General features: G+C 48.2%; 2 protein-coding genes across 2 annotated transcripts in view; one reads left to right on the top strand and one right to left on the bottom strand.

The window, feature by feature from the left end:
- The first annotated feature begins 6,687 nt into the window (after positions 1-6,687).
- On the top strand, positions 6,688-11,013 carry LOC139675930 (very long chain fatty acid elongase 6-like). The gene is made up of 4 exons (XM_071564174.1): positions 6,688-6,835; positions 7,564-7,695; positions 9,061-9,212; positions 9,723-11,013. The coding sequence occupies exons 1-4, from the start codon at positions 6,723-6,725 to the stop codon at positions 10,142-10,144; spliced, it is 819 nt and encodes a 272-aa protein (XP_071420275.1). The 5' UTR covers positions 6,688-6,722; the 3' UTR covers positions 10,145-11,013.
- Positions 11,014-15,897: 4,884 nt separating this feature from the next.
- PITX3 (paired like homeodomain 3) overlaps positions 15,898-24,973 on the bottom strand; it is a 28,464-nt gene continuing 19,388 nt past the window's right edge. Inside the window, exons 3-4 of the mRNA XM_071563677.1 lie at positions 18,399-18,604; positions 15,898-17,429 (exon numbers count right to left, since the gene is read on the bottom strand). Of these exons, the coding sequence (XP_071419778.1) occupies positions 16,866-17,429; positions 18,399-18,604 (770 nt within the window). The 3' untranslated portion in view covers positions 15,898-16,865. The remainder of the gene's footprint in view (positions 17,430-18,398; positions 18,605-24,973) is intronic.

The following is a 24,973-nucleotide window of genomic DNA, read 5'->3' as shown; positions in this document are numbered from 1 at the left end:
TGACCTGTTCTGGCTGAGAAATACTGAATGTTGGTTTGCACAAAGTCTCTCTTTAATGAACAGTTCAAAAAACACAAACAAGTACGTGCATGAATGCCTGTAGAGGTTCCCAAGCTCAGCCTGAGTTTTGAGACTTCTCTGTTAAAGGCATTGCAATCAGGTTGTTCAAAGGACACTTTTGATCTTAATCAGAAGTCCTTCAATGGGACTTTCATACATGCATTTGTTCAAGAACTTGTTAGTTAGACTAGTCTCAGCACCTAAATTTTTAACTGTGAAAACAGACACTGACAAATTAAACCGACAAATTCTCTCCTAATCTCAGGTTCTTTGGATTCTGCATGTGTATTCAACCCTTGTTTTCAGAATTAAATTTGAAGACCTAGCAACTCCAGGGAACAGCCCAGCTGCTCTTACTTACAGGCTTTAGAGAACAAAAGGGTTGTAAATGTTACATGCTACTATCAAGAGAGCTCCTTAGAGGTGATTTTCATCATTGGTGTTTCATATATGATTAGGGCTGTGATAGCATTCATCTGAAGGATAATTTCAGATTATGACATCTCTGGGTTAGTAGCTCCTGATGTCCCCATAATTTTGTTTAAGCCTTATGATATTAGCTAACCCTTATGTACTTTTCTCTTTCAAGATGTTTCACAGTGGTAAAAGCAACTAGGTCAGAGGGCAAAAAATAACTTGGAGCACTGGTAAGGACTCCAGGTAGTCCCTTCTCAGAGGTCTCATTTTCCCATTCAGTGGGTCTGCTTTGGATTTTCTCCTGTTTGGAAAACGCTGTTGTGTCTGGCAGAGGGAAAGCAGAACCAGAAACCATCTTTTAAAGTATGTGTGTGTGCATGAAGGGACAATACTCTGTCTTGTCTATGCAAAATAGTTTTCAAAGGCCCATCTTGCTTGATCATCACACACATCCTTCAGAAGGACCATGCACAAACACTGAGGATCTGATACAGGTACGAGGGCTGTTGCTTATGGCTGTATCTTGCCACAGTACGAAGAAGAGATGTTATTGCTGAGCTGTGTCTCATTATGTCTGCTACTCAAACATACAGGGAGATGCAAGGAAGAATTGTTTCCTCTAGTACTCTGCAGATGTTAAACCCTAAACTGTCTGTATCAGCCTGTTTGGGTGACTCTTGCAAAGCAATGCAACTGACCTGAGGCTTGAGAAGCATAAGGATGACGGACTACTTGCAAGGAGCAGGGGATCCTCTCTTGCTCCTGGGCCTGAGGGCTCTGCTTCCCAGGGGAGGACAGCCAATAGCTCCAGAGAGTCAGGCAGGAACACAGCAAACCTCCTGCCTGCTCTTGCTTTTGGGAAGTGAAGGGCTCTGCTCAGAAGGTGATGCCTCCCTCCACTTTTGCAGCTTTTGCTCCAGCCTAACGGGTGAAGATCAGAGACCCCCTTTGCTGGAAACCGTGGTGTCACAGGCTGTGATGACTGGTGCCAGAGGGTGCTCCAGGCAGGCTCACAATTACCCAGCACTGCACTGGGATGGGGTCTCCCACAGCTCTTCCCACAGCTCTGATTGCCGAGTTTTATCCCTGTTTTTTGTTACATCTCCAAAGAAATGCACTTATATTGTGGTTGCTGGGAGAAAAGGTTACAGCTAAACTTGGGAAAGAGCAATGAAGGCAAATTGGGAAATCTGCATAGGTCTCAGTCTTCCCTGAATCAGCATCATCCTGTTTACATCCCTAACTGAGGCTCTCTGCCTCTGACACGTGCAGCTCTTACTTCTCCTTGGAGCAAGTTATGCCCACTGCCCAGGTTTTACCCAAACTAGGTATTAACAGTCTTCTGCAGGCTAGTCTCTATGAAGCCTCAATCTGTGCAAAAATGTGTGTGCTTATGTGCTCAAAGCTTTGGCTTTTGAACAGCTATGCTATTTATTGTGTTGCGTTACTTGCTGTTGCTCTTTATAAAAAAGTCTCTTCAGAGCTGTCCACATTTGAAGTGTCAGAAAATTTAAATAATATCTCATTTGGATCAGCTTTTGCATGTAGGGATTATCATAAAATGGTTTGGATTGGATGAGACCTTTAAAGATCATCCAGTCTCAATCCCCCTGAAATGAGTGGGTATATTTTCAACTAAATCAGGTTGCTCAGAGTCCCATTCAACCTTAAATATTTTCAGAGACCATCTCTCTGGACAATCTGTTCCACCGTTTCACCACTTGTGTGGGCATAAGCTTTGCCTTAGCTGAATGTAAGCCTAACACAGCCCAGGGTAACTCCTCCAGCACCTTCCATCAAGCTCTTTGCTGCAACCTGCTAAACATAGGCTGCTTTCCAAAGTTAGGGAATCAGCCAGGAGAGAAAGTTTGTTTCCTTATTTGTACCATTTTTCCTCACCTATTAAAACCTACTTAAGCCAAACTGCAGTATGTGTAACAAAATCATGCCTTACCTGCCATGTCACCTGGGTTGGAGTCAGAAGGGTTAAAGGATATTTTGATCAAGAAGGCTAAGATTATTCTTTGTCTTTGTGGTGTGGTCTGTGTGGTGAAGAAGCTGCCCCTGGAAGAGTCCACGTGTGAAATCATGTGCTTTACAATCAAGAGGGACATATGGAATCAGGGCATGATCCTAAGCTTTGATGAAAGCTTCCAGCGCTTCTGCAAGGAGATTCCTCCATGACTTTCACCGCTCTGATGTGTAAATCATAAGTAACAATCACAGGCAGTAGAACAAGCTGATTTGCATGTGGTTATGTGCCATCTTGGCCTGCTTAGAATTGCATGCTGTGCAGCACTGGTGGGGATGGCAGCGTAGCTCAGGCCAGCACAGTCCTGTTTGAGTGAGGTTGTCTCTGAGCGTACTCACTCCTAAAGAGCCTATCAGGGGTCTCATTTAATGATAGGCTGAACTGACAATACCTACCTGGAATCACAAGGCTGGTGAAGGGACTGGAGCATAAATGCTGTGGGGAGAGGCTGAGGGAGCTGGGGTTGTTTAGCCTGGAGAAGAGAAGGCTCAGAGGTGACCTCATCACTGTCTAGAACTATCTGAAGGGAAGTTATAGCCAGGTAGGGGTTGGTCTCTTCGCCCAGGCACTCAGCAATAGGACAAGGGGGCATGGGCTCAAGCTCTGCCAGGGGAAATTTAAGTTGGATATCAGAAAAAATTCTTTACAGAGAGAGTAATTAGGCATTGGAATGGCCTGCCCAGAGAGGGGGTGGATTCACCATTCCTGGAGGTTTTTAAACTGAGATTGGATGTGGCACTGAGTGCCATGATCTGGTAAAGGGACTGGAGTTGGATCAAGGGTTGGACTTGATGATCTCAGAGGTCTTTTCCAACCCATTCAATTCTCTGATTCTATGAAAATAAATACTTGTGTTAAAAAATCAACCATCCTGCCTCCTTGTTTCCCCGTCCCCACCTGCACAGAGCAGGTGGGTAGTTGGTGGCAATACAGTGAGAGTCAGCTAGCCAACCAACAGCTGAAGACTCTGGTGGCCACACAGTTCCTGTCCCCCACAATGAGCTTATTTTGCCTCATCCTGGTTAGTGTAGCTGCTCTCTGCACTCCTGCCATGTAGCCACTGTCTTTAAGTCCTTCCACAGACTGCTCTGTACAGTCTTTTTTCTGTCACATGCTATGGAAGTGGTTGATCTGCACGGCCAGGGAGCCATAAACATTTGTTGTCCTTTATCTTTCCTAAAGCTTTGGGTTTGTTAATTTGTGACATTCTTTGGTAAGTGATTACCTACTCCGTCTTTATAGAAACCACTTCCTGTCCTTTGGATCCTGCTATCATTTGGTATGTTATTACTTGTCCTGAGTGGTATCTGGAGTCTTTTCCCAACACTCACCTGTTCTTCAGTCTTGACAGAAGGCAAATGTGCTATCTACCACCAAGGCAGTCAATTTGTTGTTTACTGTCCTGTTACAGGAAATTTATTTTAACACTTGGGATCTGAGATGTGATATTTGTGCAAAATTCAATTTTCTTGTTATCTTGACCCCAGGGCAAATGAGACTGTAGGTGATGCTCAGACACCATATCAGAAAGTAGTCCTCCCTCTGCATGTATTGGTGAAGAAGTGAATCTTCACCAGAAAACTGAAACTCTTGTTGCTAATAGCAATTTGAACTTTAAATGAACATTTAATCTATTTAGGGCTACCTCAAAGAATTATTTCTGGAATTCTGTAGAAGCAGTCTAATTGGAAACCTGCTCTCCAGAAGGATCCACAATCTTATTTCATGTTCCTCAGGAAACTGCCCTTTCTCTCTGAGGTCTTACCTAACCATCATGGGCTCTGAATAAAACCATGGAGACTTCTGCTCCATAGAGTCTCTGTCTCCTCCCCGCTCATCTGGAGGACAAAAGAATGTAGTGCTCCTTTGCCACTAATTCAGGATTGCAGCCCTGTGTGTGAGGTGTTGCTGGGGCTCTGCTTCCTCAATTGCAGCAACTGAGCTCAGTGCAACTTACTGTACTGTGTGAAAATAAAGTTTATTTAAAAGTCACTATGATGCCCACATTGCATGTCAGCTTCTAAAGCATCCCGAGTCCAGCAGTGGTTCTGAGCACAGTACCAGTGACTAGGCAGTGGACCTGGGAGGTCTCTGCATGTAACTCACTCATATCTGGGAGTGCAGACAGGTGTGTTTGACATCAGGAAGGCAAGAGGATAAACAGAATGTCACAACTCTGTCTGGATTGCTCAGGTAAGCTTTCAATCTGTGAGAAAGCCCTGCCTTACTAAGCAAGACAGGGATTGTGGAGGATGCCAAGAGCCTCATTCCTTCTGTCTGCCTCTGTTCTTTACATGCATTGTTCTTGTTCCTGTCTGACAAGGAGGCACTTGGGGAAGGTTGCCAGCTGCTTGCTCAGGTGATACTAAACAGCTGAAGTCATGAGCTCCTCCTATAACTGTACATGCCACCACCTCAGAGATGGATGGACAGACCTGCTCTAGGAGAGGTATTGTTCTTGTTCATGTTGCATGAAGCAGTTTCAAAATGAATACTTTAACTACTGAACAAAAGACTAGACTAGGAATAAGAAATTATGTCAGTATCGGCACCTTTTCTGCTCAGCTAATCCAATTTGCACTTGCATCTCCCAAGACAGTTATTTCTTGTGACATGGTGTCTTACACAAAGATGGCCTTGTTTAATAATTGCTAAAGCATAGGTCAAATAACCAGGTATTTTGTATTTGTAGTGCCTCAAGCAGCTAACCACCATATTCCATCTGAGAATAGCAAATCCACCGACAATATCCAGACAAAGAAGTCAGCAACAGTGAAACCATTGTCCAGAGCATGAAGAGGAATAAATTTTTAAGGTCCCAAACTTGGCTTTGCTGCTGAATAATGAGACTGAATGTCAACTTGTATGCATTAGAAGCTAGTGTAAAAAGTACCCCACATGTGTTACCGTGCTGCCTGTGTTTTGCCTTTATCCTTTGATTTGTTGGTGGCTGCACCTAGGCTTTTTGTGTGCAGGAGCCCTTGCAGTAGACAAAAGTTGCCTTCAGCATGTACCTGAGTATTCTGCTTGGTGATGCTACTGCTCAAAGTAGGTGATGAAAGACAAGTGACTCATGCTAAAAGACAAGTGACTGTACAGTCCTTGAGCTGCAGTCCTTTAGAAGGGGCAGGACCTCCTGAGGGCTGGAAGCACTAAGGTGAGAGCTGTGCAAGGCACAGTGTGAGCTCATGCTACAAACAGGGTCTTCTCCTTATGCAGGGAATGGCAAAACACCGTTGCTGACATGTGTAAACTGACCTTTCTACAGAAACTTGCAAGTGCTCTGCAAAATAGAGAGTGTAAGTCAGAGATGGTGCAAAAACAACAAAGGGATTTTAATTCCTACATGTCAAATTATTTTCTGATTTTCTCACACTACCGCACTGTCAAATGCAGAGCTAATTGTAGATGTCATTCCTGAAAGTGTTTAACACCAGGCTGGATGGGGCTTTGAGCAACCTGGTTTAGTGGAAGATGTCTCTGCTCATAATGGAGGGGTTTGAACTAGATGATCTTTAAGGTCCTTTCCAACCCAAACCATTCTATGATTTTATGAAATGTCTCAGGGAAATGCTCACCTCCTGTTTGAAGAGGCAGCAGTTAAGCAGATGACTTGTGTCCAGGTGCATTGATGACTGCATGAAGCAAAGTGCTCCCCAAATCTGTGAGCTTTATAGGGTGCTGCTCTTGCACATGTGTAAAGACATGCTACTTGGATGAAGCATCAAACTGACAGAGGGTGCAATGTGTATGCTGTGTTCAGAGGATTTTGACTGTGCTGGAATAATTTTCAGCTGCAGGAATCTAAGTAGGAGATTATCCAAAGCCCATCTACCCTTCAGCAGCAGCGGCCAAATACTTCAGTCTATGGTGAAGCAGACACAGCAGGTAACGGCAGTCAGGGTAAGGGCATTTCTCCCTCTTGTTGGAGACTGCGTTGCTATCACCTGCACACACGCTGAGGGGCGATCTGGGATGGGTGGAGCTGATACCCAGTGGAGGGGAGGCGGAAGCCCCCCCAGCTCTCACCCTATGGGGAGACCGGACTGTCCCACTCCCTGTGCTGGGCAAGGAGGAGACGGGTTTAGCCTCCCCGTGGGGCCGGGAGGCTCCCAGTCCCGCCCCCGGTGTGATGTTGGGGCGGAGCGCACTCCCGGGACTATATTCACCGCTGCGGCGCCAGGGAAGGACCGGTTTCGGGTTGCTCCCGGGAATGCTGGATATGGAAGTCATGATTGACCCGTTTGAGCTACAGCCACTGGGAGAGTATGACTTCGAGAAAAGCTTCAATCAGACGGCAGCCAGGAAATGGATGGCAGAGAATAGGTGAGAGGAGAAAAGGTTGCAGCTGTGTTGCGCCTGGGTAGCCCCATCTGGTCGTTCTATTTCTAGCAGAACAGGTGTGGGTCTTCAGTCCCGAGGAAGAGTAGGATGGGGGTCTCTGGTTGCACACCTGAGGCTGTTGAGGAAGGGCTGCAGCAGTGCATGGGGCAGACCAAACAGCGGTCCAGGTGGTGCAGTAGCCTGTAGGGAGGTGGTAATGTGGCAAGAGGGCAAAGAATAGCCATGGATGGACACTGCAGCCCTTGCACTGGCAAACAGGTTACTCAGCCCTGACAGGCTGCCCTAAAGTTTTGGAAAGGGGTGGGATGTAGCATAAGACTCTTGAGGCTCTAGCTTACTGGTGAAACTGGCCTTTTTAGACCTCCTACGTAGGCATCCTGTAGAGTCTCATGTGTAAATGGATAAAATGCACTGATGTGTTTGCTTGGGATTCTGCTCACAGACTACCAGAACCTGCCTCATCCTATCAAGGCCTTGTGGAAATCTCCATGTTGTAGCAGCTCTATTTCTTCTCTGCAGTCCCCATAGTATTTACTTGCTAGCTCTGCCTGCTGTCAGGGCAGGCTTTCATCAAAGTCCAACCTTAACACAAGAATGGATGATCTGTTTCTCAGTGAGAGCACTTTGCTGGAGCTAGGAGCTACAGAAGTCTGGCTGAAAATAGGTCAGTTTGGGTCTTTTCCTGATGGCTCCCTCTCCTCTACTTGCAGGCACAAGTCTTTAATTTTTGGTGCTGTTTATTTGATCGTGATCTTTGGAATCCAACATTTCATGAAGGAACGGAGAGCCTACCACCTGCGGGTACCACTGACCCTGTGGTCCTTCAGTCTGACCTTGCTCAGGTAAGAGCCTTCATTAAACCTGGAGACAGCTGCAGACCTTCCCTAAGGACTGGATTGATGGAAAGTTCTGGGTATCCATGATGTCACTGGCAAAATAAATTATTTTGTTTCCCCCCTGAAGGCCCTTTCCAACCAGAGGAAGTGACCTGCTCATACAGGTCATTTGTTTCTCAACAGAAATATTCCAGCTAGTCAAATGAGTTGCAGAGAGGCCATTGGGGACTGTGCTTGAAACCCATTAGTGGGTAGCTATGAATGTGAAGCCTGCAAGAGCAGAGATCCTCCCTCATTCAAAGGATGCCTGTCAATTACAAGTTTGATTTGAGGTCTGTTACTCTTTAAAATATAGATTATTTTTTTCTCCCCACCTTTCTCTAATCTTGTTTTGTAGGAGATGAGGTAAATTCTGTTATGCTCACAGAAGCACAGAAGATTAGTCTAAAATGTATGTTTTCAACCTGTCAACTCTTACAGTACTGGTTTTCTGCATTAGCCATGAGACTGTTTCAGCCCATGTTCTAATTAAACAAGATTCAATTTTCCAAAATTCCCCTCATCTCCATGCCTCTTCCTGTCTGTTTTGTGAGACAGAGAGAAATGAAACTACTGCCTCTAGCTCCAGTTGGCTTTGTTCAGGGAAAGGAACACTGGTTAATCCTCATGTTAGGGCAGGGCGTGGCAGTGGTCTGTAAAATCATAAGCTGTGGGAGAGAGGAGGTCAGGGAATGACTATTCATGATCTGTTTGGAGACAAGCTCATGCAAATGAAACATACAGGTTGCTAACAAAGAAAAAGTGGTATTTCTTCTCATAAGCTGTAGGAACTGCCTGCTACAGCAGGTTGTAAACACTCCCTGGGCAGTTCCTGTGGGCCCATGTCAAGAGATGGGACGTCAGGACCATTGTCCTCCTTTTCTGATCGGTATGGCAGCTTTTCTTCAAGTGCCTCTTAAAGCTGTGGAAGCAGAGGGTGTAACAAGGGAGCACTCTTTGATGCTCAGACCTTGGCTGCTGCCACCTTTCAGGAGCTTCATGGTGGCAAACTGAAGGGCCGTGTTGGTGGCTCACAACCTACTTACTCCTTGTGCCTTGCTGCTGTTCTCCTGTGAGCAGCAGCCTCTCACTGCTTTGTCTTGCAGGAATATGTGCTAAATCCTGGCTAAAAGGTGTTAGGCAAGCCTGCGTCCAGCAAATAGAGAACGGAAACCTGTTGGGAAGTCAACAAGACAACAGTTTGCTTAGATGTCCCCAAGACTAGCCTGGGCATTGAGATGGAGTTAGCTGAATATCCTTGGGTGCAGAGATGTCAGAGGCTCTGGTGAGGCCCTGGGCACAGTGTTCAGCTTTGCTCTGGTTTTCTTGCAGTGTCATTGCAGCCTCACGGATCTGGAAGCAAATATCCTTTCTACTTCTTACCAAGGGATTAAAGCACTCATTGTGTAGTCCATCTTCCTATGTCCACCCTGTCTCCAAGCTTTGGGTCTATTTATTTGCACTGACCAAAGTCCTGGAACTGGGTAAGTCTAAAATGTCTCCTTATCCTGTGTTCATAACTGTTCCTTGGTTATTTAGCCTTGCACGTGTCACTCATTTTCTTGCTCTCTCAGATGATATGCTTGCTTTCCACGGGGTTGCAGCCTGATGTTATTGCTCTAGTTTCATGCCCAGGCCAGTGCAATTCTACACTGGAATGACTGCAACAAGGAGGCAGAAAGCAGGCAGGGAAGGGCTGGGCTTTCCACCTAGTTTCCATTCAAAGAAGTAAAGAGATCATCTGAAGTGCTGGGTAGGTAGAGCTAGGTAAGCAAGCCTGGCTCAAGGGACTCTTGTACTATAAACATGTCAGCAGGTAGTGTGCCTAAATGATCTTTTTCAATACAGATGATTTCAATGCAAACCTAGGTTTTGGTGGAATCAAGCCATAAAATGGCTTCAGCATTGAAGCTTGCTTGTTCTGCCTCATGTGCAAACTTGGCCAACTGCTGTGCTTTCACCTAACTAACAATACACCTCTCTCCCAACTCCAGGTGACACTGTGTTCATTGTTCTCCGGAAAAAGAAGCTCATCATCCTCCACTGGTACCATCATTTAACCGCAATGGTTGTAAGCTGGTATACCTATAATTATATGCTGCCTGGTTTTGCCTGGGTTGCAGCCATGAACTTCAGTATCCATGGTTTGACATACTCCTACTATACTGTGACAGCCATGGGCATTCGGGTACCCACCTCCATCGCCATGATAATCACCACTTCACAGATGGTGCAGATGACAGTATTTGTAATCATGAACATCTTGTTCCTCTTGTGGAGGGATAATAAGGTCTGCCCGTTGCAGTGGCCAGTGTTTCTTATTTCATCAGGGGTTTATACCACTTTATTGGTACTCTTCGGCAACTTCTACTTCAGAACTTATCTGAGTAGCACCCGGAAATCAAAGGGGGAGTAAAACTAGGGATGGAAGAAGAGACTGGGGTGGAGGTGGGAAAGAGGGAAAGGGGTAACTTTTCACTTCTGCCTGGATCTCAGGTACCTGATGGGATGGGTGAAATGAGTGTTAGAAAGAGGTCGCTGTGGGTAACAGCCTTCAGATTAACTTGGGCATTGGCCTTTGGGGCATTTTACTTGCAGTGGGTGGCATGCTAGAATGAGATCTGGGTTGTTGCAGGCTGGTAACAGGAGAAGAGGGAAGTATCTAGGGACTGGAGACCTTGGAGTTGTGGTTCTGCTTTTTCTTCTTTGCATCACTTGGTTTGCCTTGTGCCTCACCTCCTTCCCAAGGACTGCATCCATCATGATAGGATCCTGCATGCCCCAAGACTCTCCTTGGGAAAGAAGGTAGGGAAAGTACTCTCAAAACAGCACTACCCTCTCCATGATCCCTAGTTCTGGGGGAGAGCAGGAGAATAGAGCCCTAAGTTGCTACTACTTTGTTAGTAGGAGCCCCAGTAGCTTACTGGTGGGAACAGCACTGAAATGGAAAATCCCTGCTGTTTTCTAAGGTTGCATTGGGAGGGTCTCTGCCTTGGCTCTCCCTTCTCCTCTGGGGTGCAAGAAACTGAATCCCCTGAACTTTAATGGCTGTTATCTGTGGTGTGCCTTTTGTACAATGTTAAACCATCTATTTAACTTGACTAGCTACTGCCTCAGACCCTGGAAACTGAGCAGGCCCTGCAAAGTATGCCAGGCACTGCCAGTGGTGCCAGCCCTGTGGGCTGGAGGCATAAGGGTCCAAGAATCAGCTCCTCTCAGAGTGCCTCTGCCACTGTGTGATGTGTTAAACTGACTAATAAATGCTGTCATATATGGTTTGATTGATTTCTTTGATGCCTTTTTCATACTTGACCTTTGTAGAGAACTGTGAGAGAAGTGTTGCTTTCTCTATTTCAATATTGTGTCTTCCTGAGCAAGGTGTCTGGCAGACTCTGTCCCTCTGTCCTTACCCCTTCTGCAGTCATTAACAGCTGGTCCTGCTGCTTGAGCCCCTTTGCTCACCACCATGGAACTAGAATGAGAGATGATAAAAAAAATCAGGCTGTCGTTTTACCATCTAAACAGAGCATGTGGCCATTCAAAGTCACTGTGCTTCATGAAGCCAAGATGAGCCTCTGAGCCTGAGTCTGGTCAGGAGCACCCCAGTGTCCAAGCCTCCAGTTGTGTGCTGGCTCCCCAGAGTGGTGGGCTGCACTTTCATCCCCAGCAGATGGTAGCAGTCTGCACCCTGCCCAGCCTTCCCTGACAAGGACTCCTGCTCTGGACTTCCCAGCGTGGTGGATAGTAGGGCAACAGCACCTTCCACAGCTTTGGGAAATGCAGAAGCAGTCAGCTGAGGTGTTTGGGGAATAGGAATAAACTGACTTCCACATTTGGAAGCTCTCTTTAGAGAGGGGATGGTGAACACATGGAGGTAATGGGCTGATCTCTCTCCTGCATGGTGGTGTTTGGGCCAATTTCTGTGACAGATGTGGTCCTGGTGAGGCAACTGGCAGCTCTCTCCTTACACAAGCCTGTGGCTGCCCCAGCAATGCTCCCTCAGCTGGGCTGGGCATCTGCACAAATACATAGAACCATAGAATCATCAAGATTGGAAGAGACTTTTAAGATCATCAAGTCCGGCCATCAACCCAGCCCTACCGCTGTAACCCCCTAAGCCACTAAACCACATTACCCAGGGCCAGATCCAGATGCATCCTAAATGCCTCCAGGGATGGTGCGTCTACCACCTCCCTGGGCAACCTAATATGATGCGTGAGCACCCTAACAGTGAAAAAAATTTTGTAATATCTGATCTGAATCTCCCCTGTCTCAGCTTTAGGCCATTTTCTCCAATCCTCTCACTGTGAGCATGGTAGAAGAGACCAGTCCCTCCTCACTACAACCACCTTTTTGTATAGTTGTAGAGAGTGATGAGGTTCCCACTGAGCTTCCTTTTTCTTGAAACTAAACAAACCCAGCTCCCTCTTCATCATAAGACAGGTTTTCCAGACCTTTCACAAGCCCTGTTGCCCTTTACTGGACACACTCCAGCACCTCAATGTCGTTTTCAAAGTGAGTGGCTCAGAACTGAATACAGCACTCAAGGTGTTGTCCCACCAGGGCCAAGTACAGGGGGGTGATCATTTCCCTAGTCCTGCTGGCCACACTATTCTTAACACATGCCAGGATGCCATTGCCCTATGTCCTCCCCAGGGAATGCACACCATCCACCAGCCCAGCATCAGCCCCTTTGCTCTGCTGTTCTCTCTGGCTAAACAAGAGATACCTCTAAATTTCCCAGACGTAGGAAGGAGAAAACTTTTATTTCTCCTGTGTTTTCTGTTGCTGCTGCTGTTTGGCAAGTTCTATGGAATGCTGAGCTGTGGGTGTGAGTAAAGTGGTAGTGCTTGCTGGGGTTTGGGGAGCTAATAACAGCACCCTCCTCTCCCAGGTCAGTGCTATTTCCCTGAGGCTCTCTGGAAATGACTCCTCCTGTGACTCTGTGAAGAAAAATCCATTTTTATGTGTGCTGGTGAGCTCAAACAGACAGCGGGTCTGCTTCGGAGGGGATATATCTTGAGAATTTGTGAGCAACTGGTTGCCACTTATGAGGTAGTCATTGCTAAGGGGGAGCCGTGGTCCCTGCTGAAGGCGTCTTTGAGGACCCTTGCACAGTTGGAGCAGTTTGGCTTAGGGGCGGCCGAAGGGATGTGCGGAGACTGCGGAATGCAGGGCAGGAGCCCTGCAGCTCCGGCTTGGCCCGGGCAGACGACGTGCTGCAGAGAGGCAGGTTTCCCGAGGGCGGGAGTAGGCAGGGCCCCAGGACGCGAGAGCTGGTGAAGCAGGGCAGGAGCCGGCGGGGAGCGACAGGGACGACCTTTCCCGGAGGCTTTCTACGTTGTTCCGGACGGGAGCAGGAGCGCGGCGGCCACCGACACCCCGTGCCCACCGCCAGGTGACACCCGCCGCCAGGAGACACCCACCGCTAGGTGTCACCCACCGCTAGGTGTCACCCGCCGCCAAGTGACATTCGCCGCCAGGTGACACTCGCAGCCAAGTGACACCCGCCGCCAGTGACACCCACCACCCGCGCCGCCCGGCGGCAACCACGTCCGAAACCGCGACTGAGTTAGAAATTAGAGCCGCGTCTCACAGCTGTGGATTTACCTGAGCCCAGTTATTAATACGTGCTGCAGGGGCTCGGGTGTTCGCATCCACCCCGCAGTTCAGGGCTCTGTTGACGGCACGCACCAAGTAAGAGGAGCCAGAAAACATCCTCCGTTGTGTGAACAGGAGGATAATAACCAGGGATGGTGCTGTGCTGCTTTTTGGCAGAGAAGAAGCACTGACGGCAGGCACTGAGGACACCCAACTGCTTGGTGCACTTTGCCTTAGCCTTCAGAGTAGGAAAGCTACGGGGAAACGGAGAGCACAAGCCAAGCTTCCCCATGTTGATGGGGGGATAAAGGCTGACCTTGAATAAGAAAAGCACAAGGAAGAGAGTATTTAGACAAACAGGAATTCTTTCGACCATCTGAGTGTGGTGAACTTCACACAAAGCAATCTTAGAATTAGTTATTGTTATCTGTGAGAATTCCCGAGGGACACCAGAGCTTGGAAAGACTGTTAAATGCAAGGGTTTTACCCCCTCTTCAAAATGGTGATTGGGGACACCAGAGCTTGGAAAGACTGTTAAATGCAAGGGTATTACCCCCTCTTCAAAATGGTGATTGGGGCCAAAAGCCGGGGACTACTGATAGTTAAATCCCGCCCCCATCACCAGCCAAAACACGCTGGAACAAATAATCTCACTATTTGTAAGCAGTGGAGATGAGCAGGAGATATATGGACCTATCAATAATCTGGTCAAGTCCTCCCAGTAGAAAGAGCAATAGCATGGTGGAGAGCCCTGGCTGCCATCTAGATGGGATGTTGGGTAGGTACAAAACCTATTGAATAATTATACCCAGAGAGTTTTTCACAGTTCACTGTTGAAAAGGAGGGGGTCTGTTGAGTGAAAGGGACATCTGTTCTGAATCTGCTTTTGCTCAGCATTTCCATTAATGACCTGGGTGATGGAGGAGAAGGTGTTCTTGCTAAATCTGCTCCCTCCATGGATGCACCACCCAAGTGAAAGAGAAGCTGAATCTCCCTTCAAATTCTTCTTCTGGCAAAGTTACATCTTTATGAAAGGTGCTTATTCTAACTTTGCCGTGTTCCCACTCATGCTTGAGATCTGCACAGGGTGGAGGAGCAGGATGGGTGGAAAAGGAGGAGGAGGACCAGGTGCATAAAGAGCTCAGCTCTTCATCAGGCGGTAGGAGAGGATTGTGGTACCACCTGGTTTGGGTTATCAGGGAGAGGAGTTGGACTCAGCTGTGAGTGAGGCTCAGTGGAGGAGAGGATATTAGAGCTCAGGCCCTTTTTATTTTCCCTTAGGTGGAAGAGCCATGTCAGAGAAGGGAGTTAAGTGCAATAGTGCCAAGATGAGGTGGGTATTTGGTGGAAAGGCTGCTGAATGGCAGCTCCAGCACAGAATGGAGATCAATCACTGGAGGTGCTTCAGCAGTACTGGTGCCCAACAGTAAGGTAGGATACAGGTTACAATGAAAGATCTTGTCTGGGATGCACTAGGTCTATGTTTTATATGCTGATATTTGAATACATGTTGCAGTTAGGACTGTGCTTCTATTGGTAGCTGTTTCACTGCAGGGTAACTTGGCACCCTCATTTTGGATTAGCTCAGAGTGAAGACTAATTTGTTACAGTGATGGTGGGCTGACACCTGTGACTGCTTTCAGCATGTGCTCACCAATACCTTCAGTAGTAACTGTTCCCTGTGCAATAGGCTTTGGCAAAGACTGAGCAGTTTATATCCTTTGCTTATGAGAGACCATTTACTGTGTCCTAGTGAGGATCCATTCTTAGCAAAGAACTTGCTTTCTCTCTGCATGCTAACAACATTGCTGAAACACAGTTTATGCTAGATTTGCCTGTGCTATTCTTCCAAGTAGGATAGTTTGTTGTGAAGATATGTTTGGGTTGGTTTTTTTCTTTCTTAAGAGACAAGTAAAATATTGGGGATATTTTTTTCCCTTGGAGCTTGTGCCTGATGAAGAGAAAGGTGGTTATATTCAGTAAGGATGTCCTACTCCCCTGCTGCATGTGCAGCTTCCTTGGGCCCTTGGAGGGACCTGCTGCATCCCTCTGCATTGGTTGAAGCAGCGTATTGCCCAAGTGCAAGTGTATCTTGAGAGGGCAACCTCTGTTTTACAACTTTCCCAACAGATCAGGTTGCTGCAGCTGCCTCTTCCTTGAGTTTCACTGCTCAGAGCAGGAGTGCCTGGGGTTTCCTGTCCTGGGCTGCAGAAGTCCAAAGGCACTGGTCTTACCCTTCACAATGAAGAAGCCTGAGCCAGGAGAGGTTCCACCGTACTGCTGTAGTGAATGCCTTTGGACAGGCAGCAGGGAGGGGAGTTGTTTTCCTCTTCATACTGTGTCTATGGGCTTTTGTTGTTGAGGAGGCAGTTGTTTGATTTCTAAGTGAGCAACAGAGATGGCTTCTCCAAAGCGCAGCCCTGGTTCCAACTCAAGCTGCCTCATGCTGATGCTTCTAAGGATGCTCACTATTGCCTGGACTGCTGGCACTTGATTACAGAATCTTCAGATGCAGTTTTGTGCTCTCAATAACCAGACAAGCAGAAGCTTAAAGGATTGTGCCAACTTTTATTTTATTATCTTTTTTGGAAATGGGATTTGGAGAAGGGAAGGGAAGGAGATGTGCAAGGAGGAGCTGATTGTTGCAAAAAGGGATAATTTGGATGTACACTGGCAACAGTGTTTGTGTCTGTCTGGTAATGACTGAGCAGTAAAGCATGACAGGCAGGATACTGCCTCAGAGGATGTGCTTCCTTTACAGGGTTTTTGGCTTTAAGGTCTGCTTTGTAGGTTATTTCACATACAAAACAAAAAAGCATATTTTATTGTCAATATATGTATTTGTATATATGTAAGATATATATATACAGACACATATTTTATGGTCTTACAACCCTCAGCTCCTAAAGGATTCAAATTTGAAGGGCCACATGTAGATATGCATTATAAAGAGAGATGCCAATCAACTGAGACAAGGCTTCCTTACTGGCTGTAAGATAAATAAATGAGGAAGATATCTTTAACTGAAATCTTGCACATATGTAGAGAAAATGGGTCAGCCAAGCACCAAATGGTACCACCATGTTGTCCCATCTCTGGCTATTCCCTGCAGGTGTGGAGTGTGGCCGCCTGTGCTGTTCCAGGGATTTTGGGGGCTCACTCCTGTGGGGTTTGGAGGGGCAGATTGAATACTTGCTTCTGCTGTCCATGGGTCAGGCACCCTGCATTTTGGGGCTCCTATTTCTCCATTAGGGCTTCCAGTAGACTATTTTGGGTTTTTTACCATGGAGGAGGAGGTTCAGTGGGCAAGAGGGGAAGGGGTTTTGAAGGGGAAAGACAGCCAAAATTCACCATACAATAGACATATCTTCATAAAGGTTTATCTGCCTGCTTGCTTCTCTCATTCTCTCTCTCTCCCTCTTCCTCTTATGCTCTCATGTTCACTCTCATTCTCTGCAGGACGTATGCTGTTATAGGGCTAAAGGTCTCCTTTTGTCAGGCTAAGGTCAAGTCCCTGGTTGGCAGAGGGCAGCCCTTCATACAGGCCTGTCCACGGCATACTGGCAAGGGCTCAGGTTGGAAGCTGCTGTCTGCACTGCTGGGTAGGTGAAGTTGGCGTGCTGCTTGGCCTTCAGCCGCAGGCTGGCCAGGCTGGAGTTGCACGTGTCCCTGTACATGTAGGGGCTGGCTGTTGAGGCATAAGGACAGGCACTGGATGAGACAGCAGAGTTGAGGCTCGGACTGTTCAGGTTGTTGATGTTTCCCAGGTTGTTGAGGCTAGAGGCTGGTACTCCGGTCACTGCAGAAGGGACCATGGATGAAGGCATGGTCATAGAGGTGATGGAGCTGGGTGGAGAGAACATGGGTTGGGAGGAGAGGGGACTGACGTTCATGGAGTTGAAGAATGGAAAGCTCTTGGCTGAGAGCGGGCTGGTGGCGAGCCCCTTGGTGGCCCAGTTGTTGTAGGAATAGCTGGAATACATGTCATCGTAAGGCTGCATCAGTCCATTGAACTGGGCTCCGAAGCTGTTCTTGCACAGTTCAGCCTGTTGGTTCCTTTCTCGTTTCCTCCACTTAGCTCTGCGGTTTTTGAACCAGACCTGCAAGAGATAGAGAGGGAGGGCATGGGAATCGCTCTGGGTTGTCCTAGGAGAGGGCCTTGCCCTGGTTTCTTTGCCCAGCAAGCCCAGAGCTGTTGAAGGGTTGTGAGGCTGAGCATCAGGAAACAGTTTCACCAAGATGTCTGGGCTGCAGAATCATCTCCCAGCAATAATCACCACCTAGATCAAAATCCAACCAATGCCATTTCACAACACACAGAGTAACTCACCTCACTTAACAAACAGATGGCCTTTCTACAGGGAAAAGAGAGGAAAATAATTGCTGTATTTCCAAGTGACCAAAGCCAGGATGTGGGGTTGGGGCTGTGTGACTTGGGAGCAAAATATTTGGGGGATGTGGCTTGAGAGCTGCTGAATGGAGGAAATAATCTCTCTTGTTTTTATTTCACTTCAGGAGCAGCTTGGGTGGGCTATTATAAGTCTGTCTTCTAACAGGAAAATCTGCTGGTGTTGGAGGGGCTCAAACAATATAATTTACTAGAGCATGGAAGCTGCTGGAAGGCTATTCATGGTGTTGCTAACTCATATTTCTAGTAGCAGAGAGAAGCTCTCATTCCAGCTGGAGAAATGCCACACCATGCCTGTGACTGGGCAGTGGTTTGTGCACCTCAAAGGGTGCCCTCCAGCAAGGCTAGGGCTGGGGAATGATGGCACTGCAAGGAAGAGTCTGCTGGGTCAAGGCAGCCAGGGGCTTTGTGGGGCAGAGCCTGGGCTTTTTATCTTACTGTGTAATTGTAAAGTGGCCCTGGATGGGGAAGGCACCACCAGCATGGGTGGTGTGATATATCAAATCTCAGGGGGAGACTCTGGTGAGGTGTTTTCAAGACAGGAAAATTTTCTAGTGATCCCAATTCCTTCCTTGGTTTGGGGCAGCTGTGTTGCTTGTATCACAGCAGGCTTCTTCCCCACAAGCTCAGGTCCAGGAAGGTGGAAGGGTTGCAGTCCTACCCGGACTCGTGCTTCTGTCAGGTTTGTCCAGACTGCAATCTCCTCCCTGGTGCTCATGTCTGGATAACGGTTTCTCTGGAAAGTGGCTTCCAGCTCTTGGAGCTGCTGGCTGGTGAAGTGTGTCCTCTGCCTCCGCTGCTTCTTCTTGAGAGAGCTGTCTTCAGGGTTGGAGTCGTCTGTCTGGTTTTGCTGGGACTTTTCAGTGTCTGTGTGAGAAACAGAAAGATGGGAGAGATCCCTTGAGTTAACTTGAGGGCTTGGATGCAGTTGGGGAGCCTATCCTTGGTGCAATCGGTGCATGCTCAGTGAGGTCCCCCTCCACTTCAGCTACCAGTTGTGGTCCTGTCCCCTCCCTTGTCCTTGTGAGCAGGCATCCACCCTGCACCAAAATCAATGGCCCCTTGATGCAGCACAGCTTGCCCTCATTTAACTGCCATAATAGATATTATCTTCCAGGTGACTGGATTTAGATTTTCCAAACTTCCAATCTCTGGTTTTCATTACCACAGTTCACATGGGTGATAGTAGCAGAACTTACCCAGGCTAGCAGGTTCTTACTCTACTTAAAACTCTCTGCCTAAGGTGTCCTTTAGAAAAACTGAAGAGAAATTACACTTACAACACAGCAGAAGATCCAGTAGTGTTGCTGTGGACAAGTTATGGGAAAATGCAAATTGTCAATAATAGCAAGTTGAAAGTCTTCAATTAACTAAACCTGAGGAGCATACATTTTCACCTTTTCTCATTTCTTACTCCTCTACCTTCTTACTTAGGTGCACATATTTTAATTTTTAAAAAGTAGTAAAGGATCTGTCTTAGACCTTATCATAAAACACTCCAGCGTCTCCCTGTCTTTCTGCCTTTGCTCTTTTCCTCACTCAGAGCTCCTTCTTCTAGAGGCCATGTCTTTCATTTCATTGCCCCTTGTGCTGGTTTGAAGGTGAACCAGCAGGGGAAATGAACTCACCACGAGAGAGATTATAAGTCAGACCTAAAATTTAATAATAATATTACAATAACAACACTGACACACAAGGGAGATTGCTTTCAACTCACAATACCCCAGCAGTATAACCCAGTGTCCTGGGGCACAAACCCAAGGGGGTTTGTTTGCCCTTGTGCTGAGACTCCTGTGGCTCCCCCAAGTCCAGAGCAAAAGGAAAAGAAAAACCTGTTGGTGCAGGCGAGGGCTGTGGTCTGGGCGAGAGCGGTGATCTCCTGCTGTCGAGGTCCTGCTGCTGCTCTGGATCCGACGAGAAGGCGCTGAGGTCTTCTTACCCACCACTTATGTACCCTCAGGGAGCACTCAGTCCCTCCCCCTGGGCGGGGACTCACACAATGGGTGATTAACTCTGGGAGCCAGGGGTTGTTGAGCTGTTGATGGCCCATTAGCAGCTCCGCCCCCCTCAGGCTGGGTGTGAAGTGATAATGGCTCCCTGGGCAGCTGCTGCTAATGGCCCATTGTCCTTGGGGAATGAATAGAGGGGGTGGAATACACAGGTTTGATCACCACCACACAGGGTTAGCTGGTCCTTCCAGCTGAACTAGGACATTATCTACCCTTTATTCCACTCTATCTAGTCATTCCTAAATTAACTTCCTTTTTACTTATACATATATATACACATGTATACAATGAAACATTACAAACTCTTCTTGCTCAAAATTAGGTCCCCTTGTGGTACACAACGTGTTTCTCTATCTTTTTGCATTACCCACTAAGTGCAACCAGGTCCTTGAGCAAAGACAATCCCTCGGATGGGTTTGCCTTTGTTTGAGGTGGGACTAACCCAAACAGTCTTTCCTAACATACCTCTCATATGGACCACAGGGACTTTATCTCCATCTACAGTATTCAAGAGTTCTGATTGGGCAGGGCCAGCTCGATTGATGGAGCCCCGGGTGTTGACCAACCAGGTGGCCTTTGCCAAATGCAGCTCCCAGTGTTTGAAAGTTCCCCCACCCAACGCCTTTAAGGTTGTCTTCAGCAGTCCATTACATCGCTCAACTTTCCCGGCAGCTGGAGCATGGTAGGGGATATGATACACCCACTCAATGCCGTGCTCTCTGGCCCAGGTGTCTATGAGGCTGTTCTTGAAGTGGGTGCCGTTGTCAGACTCTATTCTTTCTGGTGTGCCATGTCTCCACAGGACTTGTTTTTCAAGGCCCAGGATGGTATTCCGGGCAGTGGCGTGAGATACGGGGTATGTCTCCAGCCATCCAGTGGTTGCCTCTACCATGGTCAGCACGTAGCGCTTGCCTTGGCGTGTTTGGGGAAGTGTGATGTAGTCAACTTGCCAGGCTTCCCCGTACCTGTATTTCGACCACCGTCCACCATACTATAGAGGCTTCACCCGCTTGGCCTGCTTGATGGCAGCACATGTGTCACAGTCATGGATAACCTGTGAGACACTGTCCATAGTTAGATCCACCCCTCGGTCACGAGCCCATCTGTATGTTGCATCTCTGCCTTGATGACTAGAAGCATCATGGGCCCATCGGGCTAGAAACAATTCACCTTTATGCTGCCAATCCAGATTTACCTGAGAGACTTCAATCCTGGCAGCTTGATCCACCTGCTCGTTGTTACGATGCTCTTCATTAGCCCGGTTCTTGGGTACATGAGCATCTACGTGACGGACCTTCACACTCAGCTTTTCTACCCGGGCAGCGATGTCCTGCCACATCTCAGCCGCCCAGATGGGTTTCCCTTTGCGCTGCCAGCCGGCCTTTCTCCAGCGCTCCAGCCATCCCCACAGAGCATTGGCCACCATCCACGAGTTAGTGTAAAGGTAGAGTCTTGGCCACTTCTCTCGTTCAGCGATATCCAAAGCCAGCTGAACAGCTTTCAGCTCTGCGACCTGACTTGATCCACCTTGTCCTTCAGTCGCTTCTGCAACTCGACGTGTAGGACTCCATACAGCTGCTTTCCATTTCCGGCTTGTCCCTACAATGCGGCAGGAGCCATCTGTGAAGAGAGCATATCGCTTCTCCTCTTCTGGTAGCTGGTTATATGGTGGGGCCTCCTCAGCTCGTGTCACTTGCTCCTCTTCTTCTTCAGAGGACAATCCGAAACTCTCACCTTCCGGCCAGTTGGTGATGATTTCTAAAATCCCAGGGCGATTAGGATTCCCTATCCGGGTTCGCTGCGTGATCAGAGCGATCCACTTACTCCATGTGGCATCAGTGGCGTGATGGGTAGAAGGAGCTTTTCCTTTGAACATCCAGCCCAACACTGGTAGTCGGGGTGCCAGGATGAGCTGTGCCTCAGTGCCAATCACTTCTGAGGCAGCTCGAACTCCTTCATACGCTGCCAGGATCTCTTTCTCAGTTGGGGTGTAACTGGCCTCAGATCCTTTGTATCCCCGGCTCCAGAATCCCAGCGGTCGTCCTCGAGTCTCCCCAGGTACTTTCTGCCAGAGGCTCCAGGATGGGCCATTCTCCCCGGCTGCAGTATAGAGCACATTCTTCACATCTTGTCCTGTCCTGACTGGCCCAAGGGCTACTGCATGGGTAATCTCCTGTTTAATCTGCTCAAAGGCTTGTTGTTGTTCAGGGCCCCACTGGAAATCATTTTTCTTCCGTGTCACAAGGTAGAGAGGGCTTACAATCTGACTGTACTCAGGGATATGCATCCTCCAAAAGCCCACGGCGCCTAGGAAAGCCTGAGTTTCCTTCTTGCTGGTCGGTGGGGACATAGCTGCTATTTTGTTGATCACCTCTGTTGGAATCTGACGACGCTCGTCTTGCCACTTCACTCCTAGGAACTGAATTTCCTGAGCAGGTCCCTTGACCTTACTTCGTTTAATGGCAAAACCAGCTCTTAGGAGAATCTGGATTATCTTCTTTCCTTTCTCATAAACCTCCCCTGCTGTGTTCCCCCATACAATGATGTCATCGATGTACTGTAGATGTTCTGGAGCCTCACCCTTTTCCAATGCAGTCTGGATCAGTCCATGGCAAATGGTGGGACTGTGTTTCCACCCCTGGGGCAGTCGATTCCAGGTGTACTGCACCCCCTTCCAGGTGAAAGCGAACTGCGGCCTGCACTCTGCTGCCAACGGAATGGAGAAAAAGGCATTGGCAATGTCGATGGTGGCATACCACTTGGCTGCCTTGGACTCCAGCTCATACTGAAGCTCCAGCATGTCCGGCACAGCGGCACTCAGGGGGGGTGTGACCTCATTGAGACCACGGTAATCCACCGTCAGCCTCCACTTTCCACTGGACTTTCGTACTGGCCATATGGGGCTATTAAAGGGTGAGTGAGTCTTGCTGACCACTCCTTGGCTCTCCAGCTCACGAATCATCTTGTGTATGGGGGTCACAGAGTCTCGGTCAGTGCGGTATTGCCGACGGTGCACTGTGGCTGTGGCCAGCGGTACCAATTGTTCTTCAACTTTCAGCAGTCCTACAGCAGAAGGGTCCTCTGAGAGGCCAGGCAAGGTGCTCAGCTGTCTGATTTCCTCTGTCTCCACAGCAGCTATGCCAAAGGCCCAACGCAGTCCCTTTGGGTCTTTGAAATATCCATTCCTTAGGTAGTCTATGCCAAGGATACATGGGGCTTCTGGACCAGTCACAATGGGGTGTCTATGCCATTCCTTGCCAGTCAAGCTGACTTCAGCTTCCAGTACAGTCAGCTGTTGGGATCCCCCTGTTACCCCAGAAATAGAGATGGATTCTGCCCCGACGTATCCTGATGGCATCAACGTGCATTGTGCGCCAGTGTCCACTAAAGCTTTGTATTTCTGTGGGTCTGATGAGCCAGGCCACCGAATCCACACAGTCCAATAAACCCGATTGTCCCTCTCCTCTACCTGGCTAGAGGCAGGGCCCCCCTAGTTCTGGTCATGGTATTCACTGCGCTCTCCCTGTGAATATGACCGGGAGGTTCCTTCAAGAGGATCGGGCATAACATTATCATTCCTATACTGTCTGGAGCCTTGCCCACGAGAGACCGGAGCAGCCTTCAACCTTGAAGAATTCCCTGTGTTAGTTGTGCCTCTTTGCAATTCACGTACCCGAGCTGCTAAGGAAGAGGTGGGTTTCCCATCCCACTTCCTCATATCTTCTCCATGCTCATGGAGGTAAAACCACAGATTGCCGCGTGGAGTGTACCCTTTCTCCTTAGCTGGGAGACGCTTGCTTCTGATGGCAGAGACTCTTGTTTGTTCTGGAGAGATATGGAAGAGTCCTTCCTTAATCTTCTTTTCCAGTTCAGCCAGTTTTGTTTCCACAGCTGAGACATGGGCTCGTAATGGAGCAGTGACAGTGTCTTCATAAATCCTGAGTTTGCTGACCAGTGCACCCACCTTGTCTTCTCCCTCTCTCCACTGCAATGTTGCAAGGTAGCGAGAATACATTTCTGGCCCAAGTCGTGCAAATTTTAACCACATCTGGGATGTGCACTGGACACCATCTGGACTTTTAGGGAATCTCTCATCTTCTGAAAAGATTATCTCCAGTACGGCTAATTCCCTTAAGCACCGGATACCTTGTTCCATCGTGTTCCACTGTCCTTGCTGTACGTGGAGGTCCTCCTTACAAAGATATCTCTCCCTCACGCTTGACAACAGTCGCCGCCAGAGGCTGAGAGTTTCCTGTCTCTTTCCAATGCCCTGATCAATGACAACATCTCGAGACAGGGATCCCAGCTGCCTTGCCTCACTCCCATCTAGAATTGTATCATTGGCTGCAGCATCCCAGATTCGAAGTAGCCAGGTCAAGATGGACTCATTTGCCTGTCGTGTGAACTCTCTCCGGAGCTCACGCAGCTCTCCCAGGGATAGGGACCGGGTGATTATTTCTGGCTCCATTTCTTCTGCTTGAGATGAAGGTCCTGACTCTTCCTCGTCATGCACTATACGAACTGATTTGGTCTTTGATTTTCTTTTCTGGACAGGGGCAACTGCTATCGGTTTCTGTTGTCCTTCTGGCTCCTCCATGGTCTGGGTGGACATGGTGCTGGTTGATGTATCTCTCTTCCTCTCTGGCTCCTCCATGGTCTGGGTGGACATGGCGCTGGTTGATGTATCTCTCTTCCTCTCTGGCTCAGTCATGGTCTGGGTGGACATGGCGCTGGTTGATGTATCTCTCTTCCTCTCTGGCTCAGTCATGGTCTGGGTGGACATGGCGCTGGTTGATGTATCTCTCTTCCTCTCTGGCTCAGTCATGGTCTGGGTGGACATGGCGCTAGTTGATGTATCTCTCTTCCTCTCTGGCTCAGTCATGGTCTGGGTGGACATGGCGCTAGTTGATGTATCTCTCTTCCTCTCTGGCTCAGTCATGGTCTGGGTGGACATGGTGCCTGTGGATTTGCTCCTTTTCTCCTCCTCCTGATGATGCTGTACCACACCAAGCAGTGTGCGGTAGGCAGTGGCCAGGGCCCAGCAGGTTGCTGTGAGCTGCATATCTCTGGGACTACCAGAGCATCTTCCTTTGACATAGCTTAGCATTTTGGCAGGGTCCTGCAGTTGTTCCGGGGTGAATTTCCAGATCATTTGAGGAGAGAAGGTCTCCAAATACTGGCCCATATCTTCCCACTTCCCGTGCCACTCAACATCATCCGCTCCCAG

Source organism: Pithys albifrons, chromosome 9 (genome assembly GCF_047495875.1).
Source record: "Pithys albifrons albifrons isolate INPA30051 chromosome 9, PitAlb_v1, whole genome shotgun sequence".
Lineage (NCBI taxonomy): Eukaryota > Metazoa > Chordata > Aves > Passeriformes > Thamnophilidae > Pithys > Pithys albifrons.
This window is presented reverse-complemented; position numbering and strand designations above follow the sequence as displayed.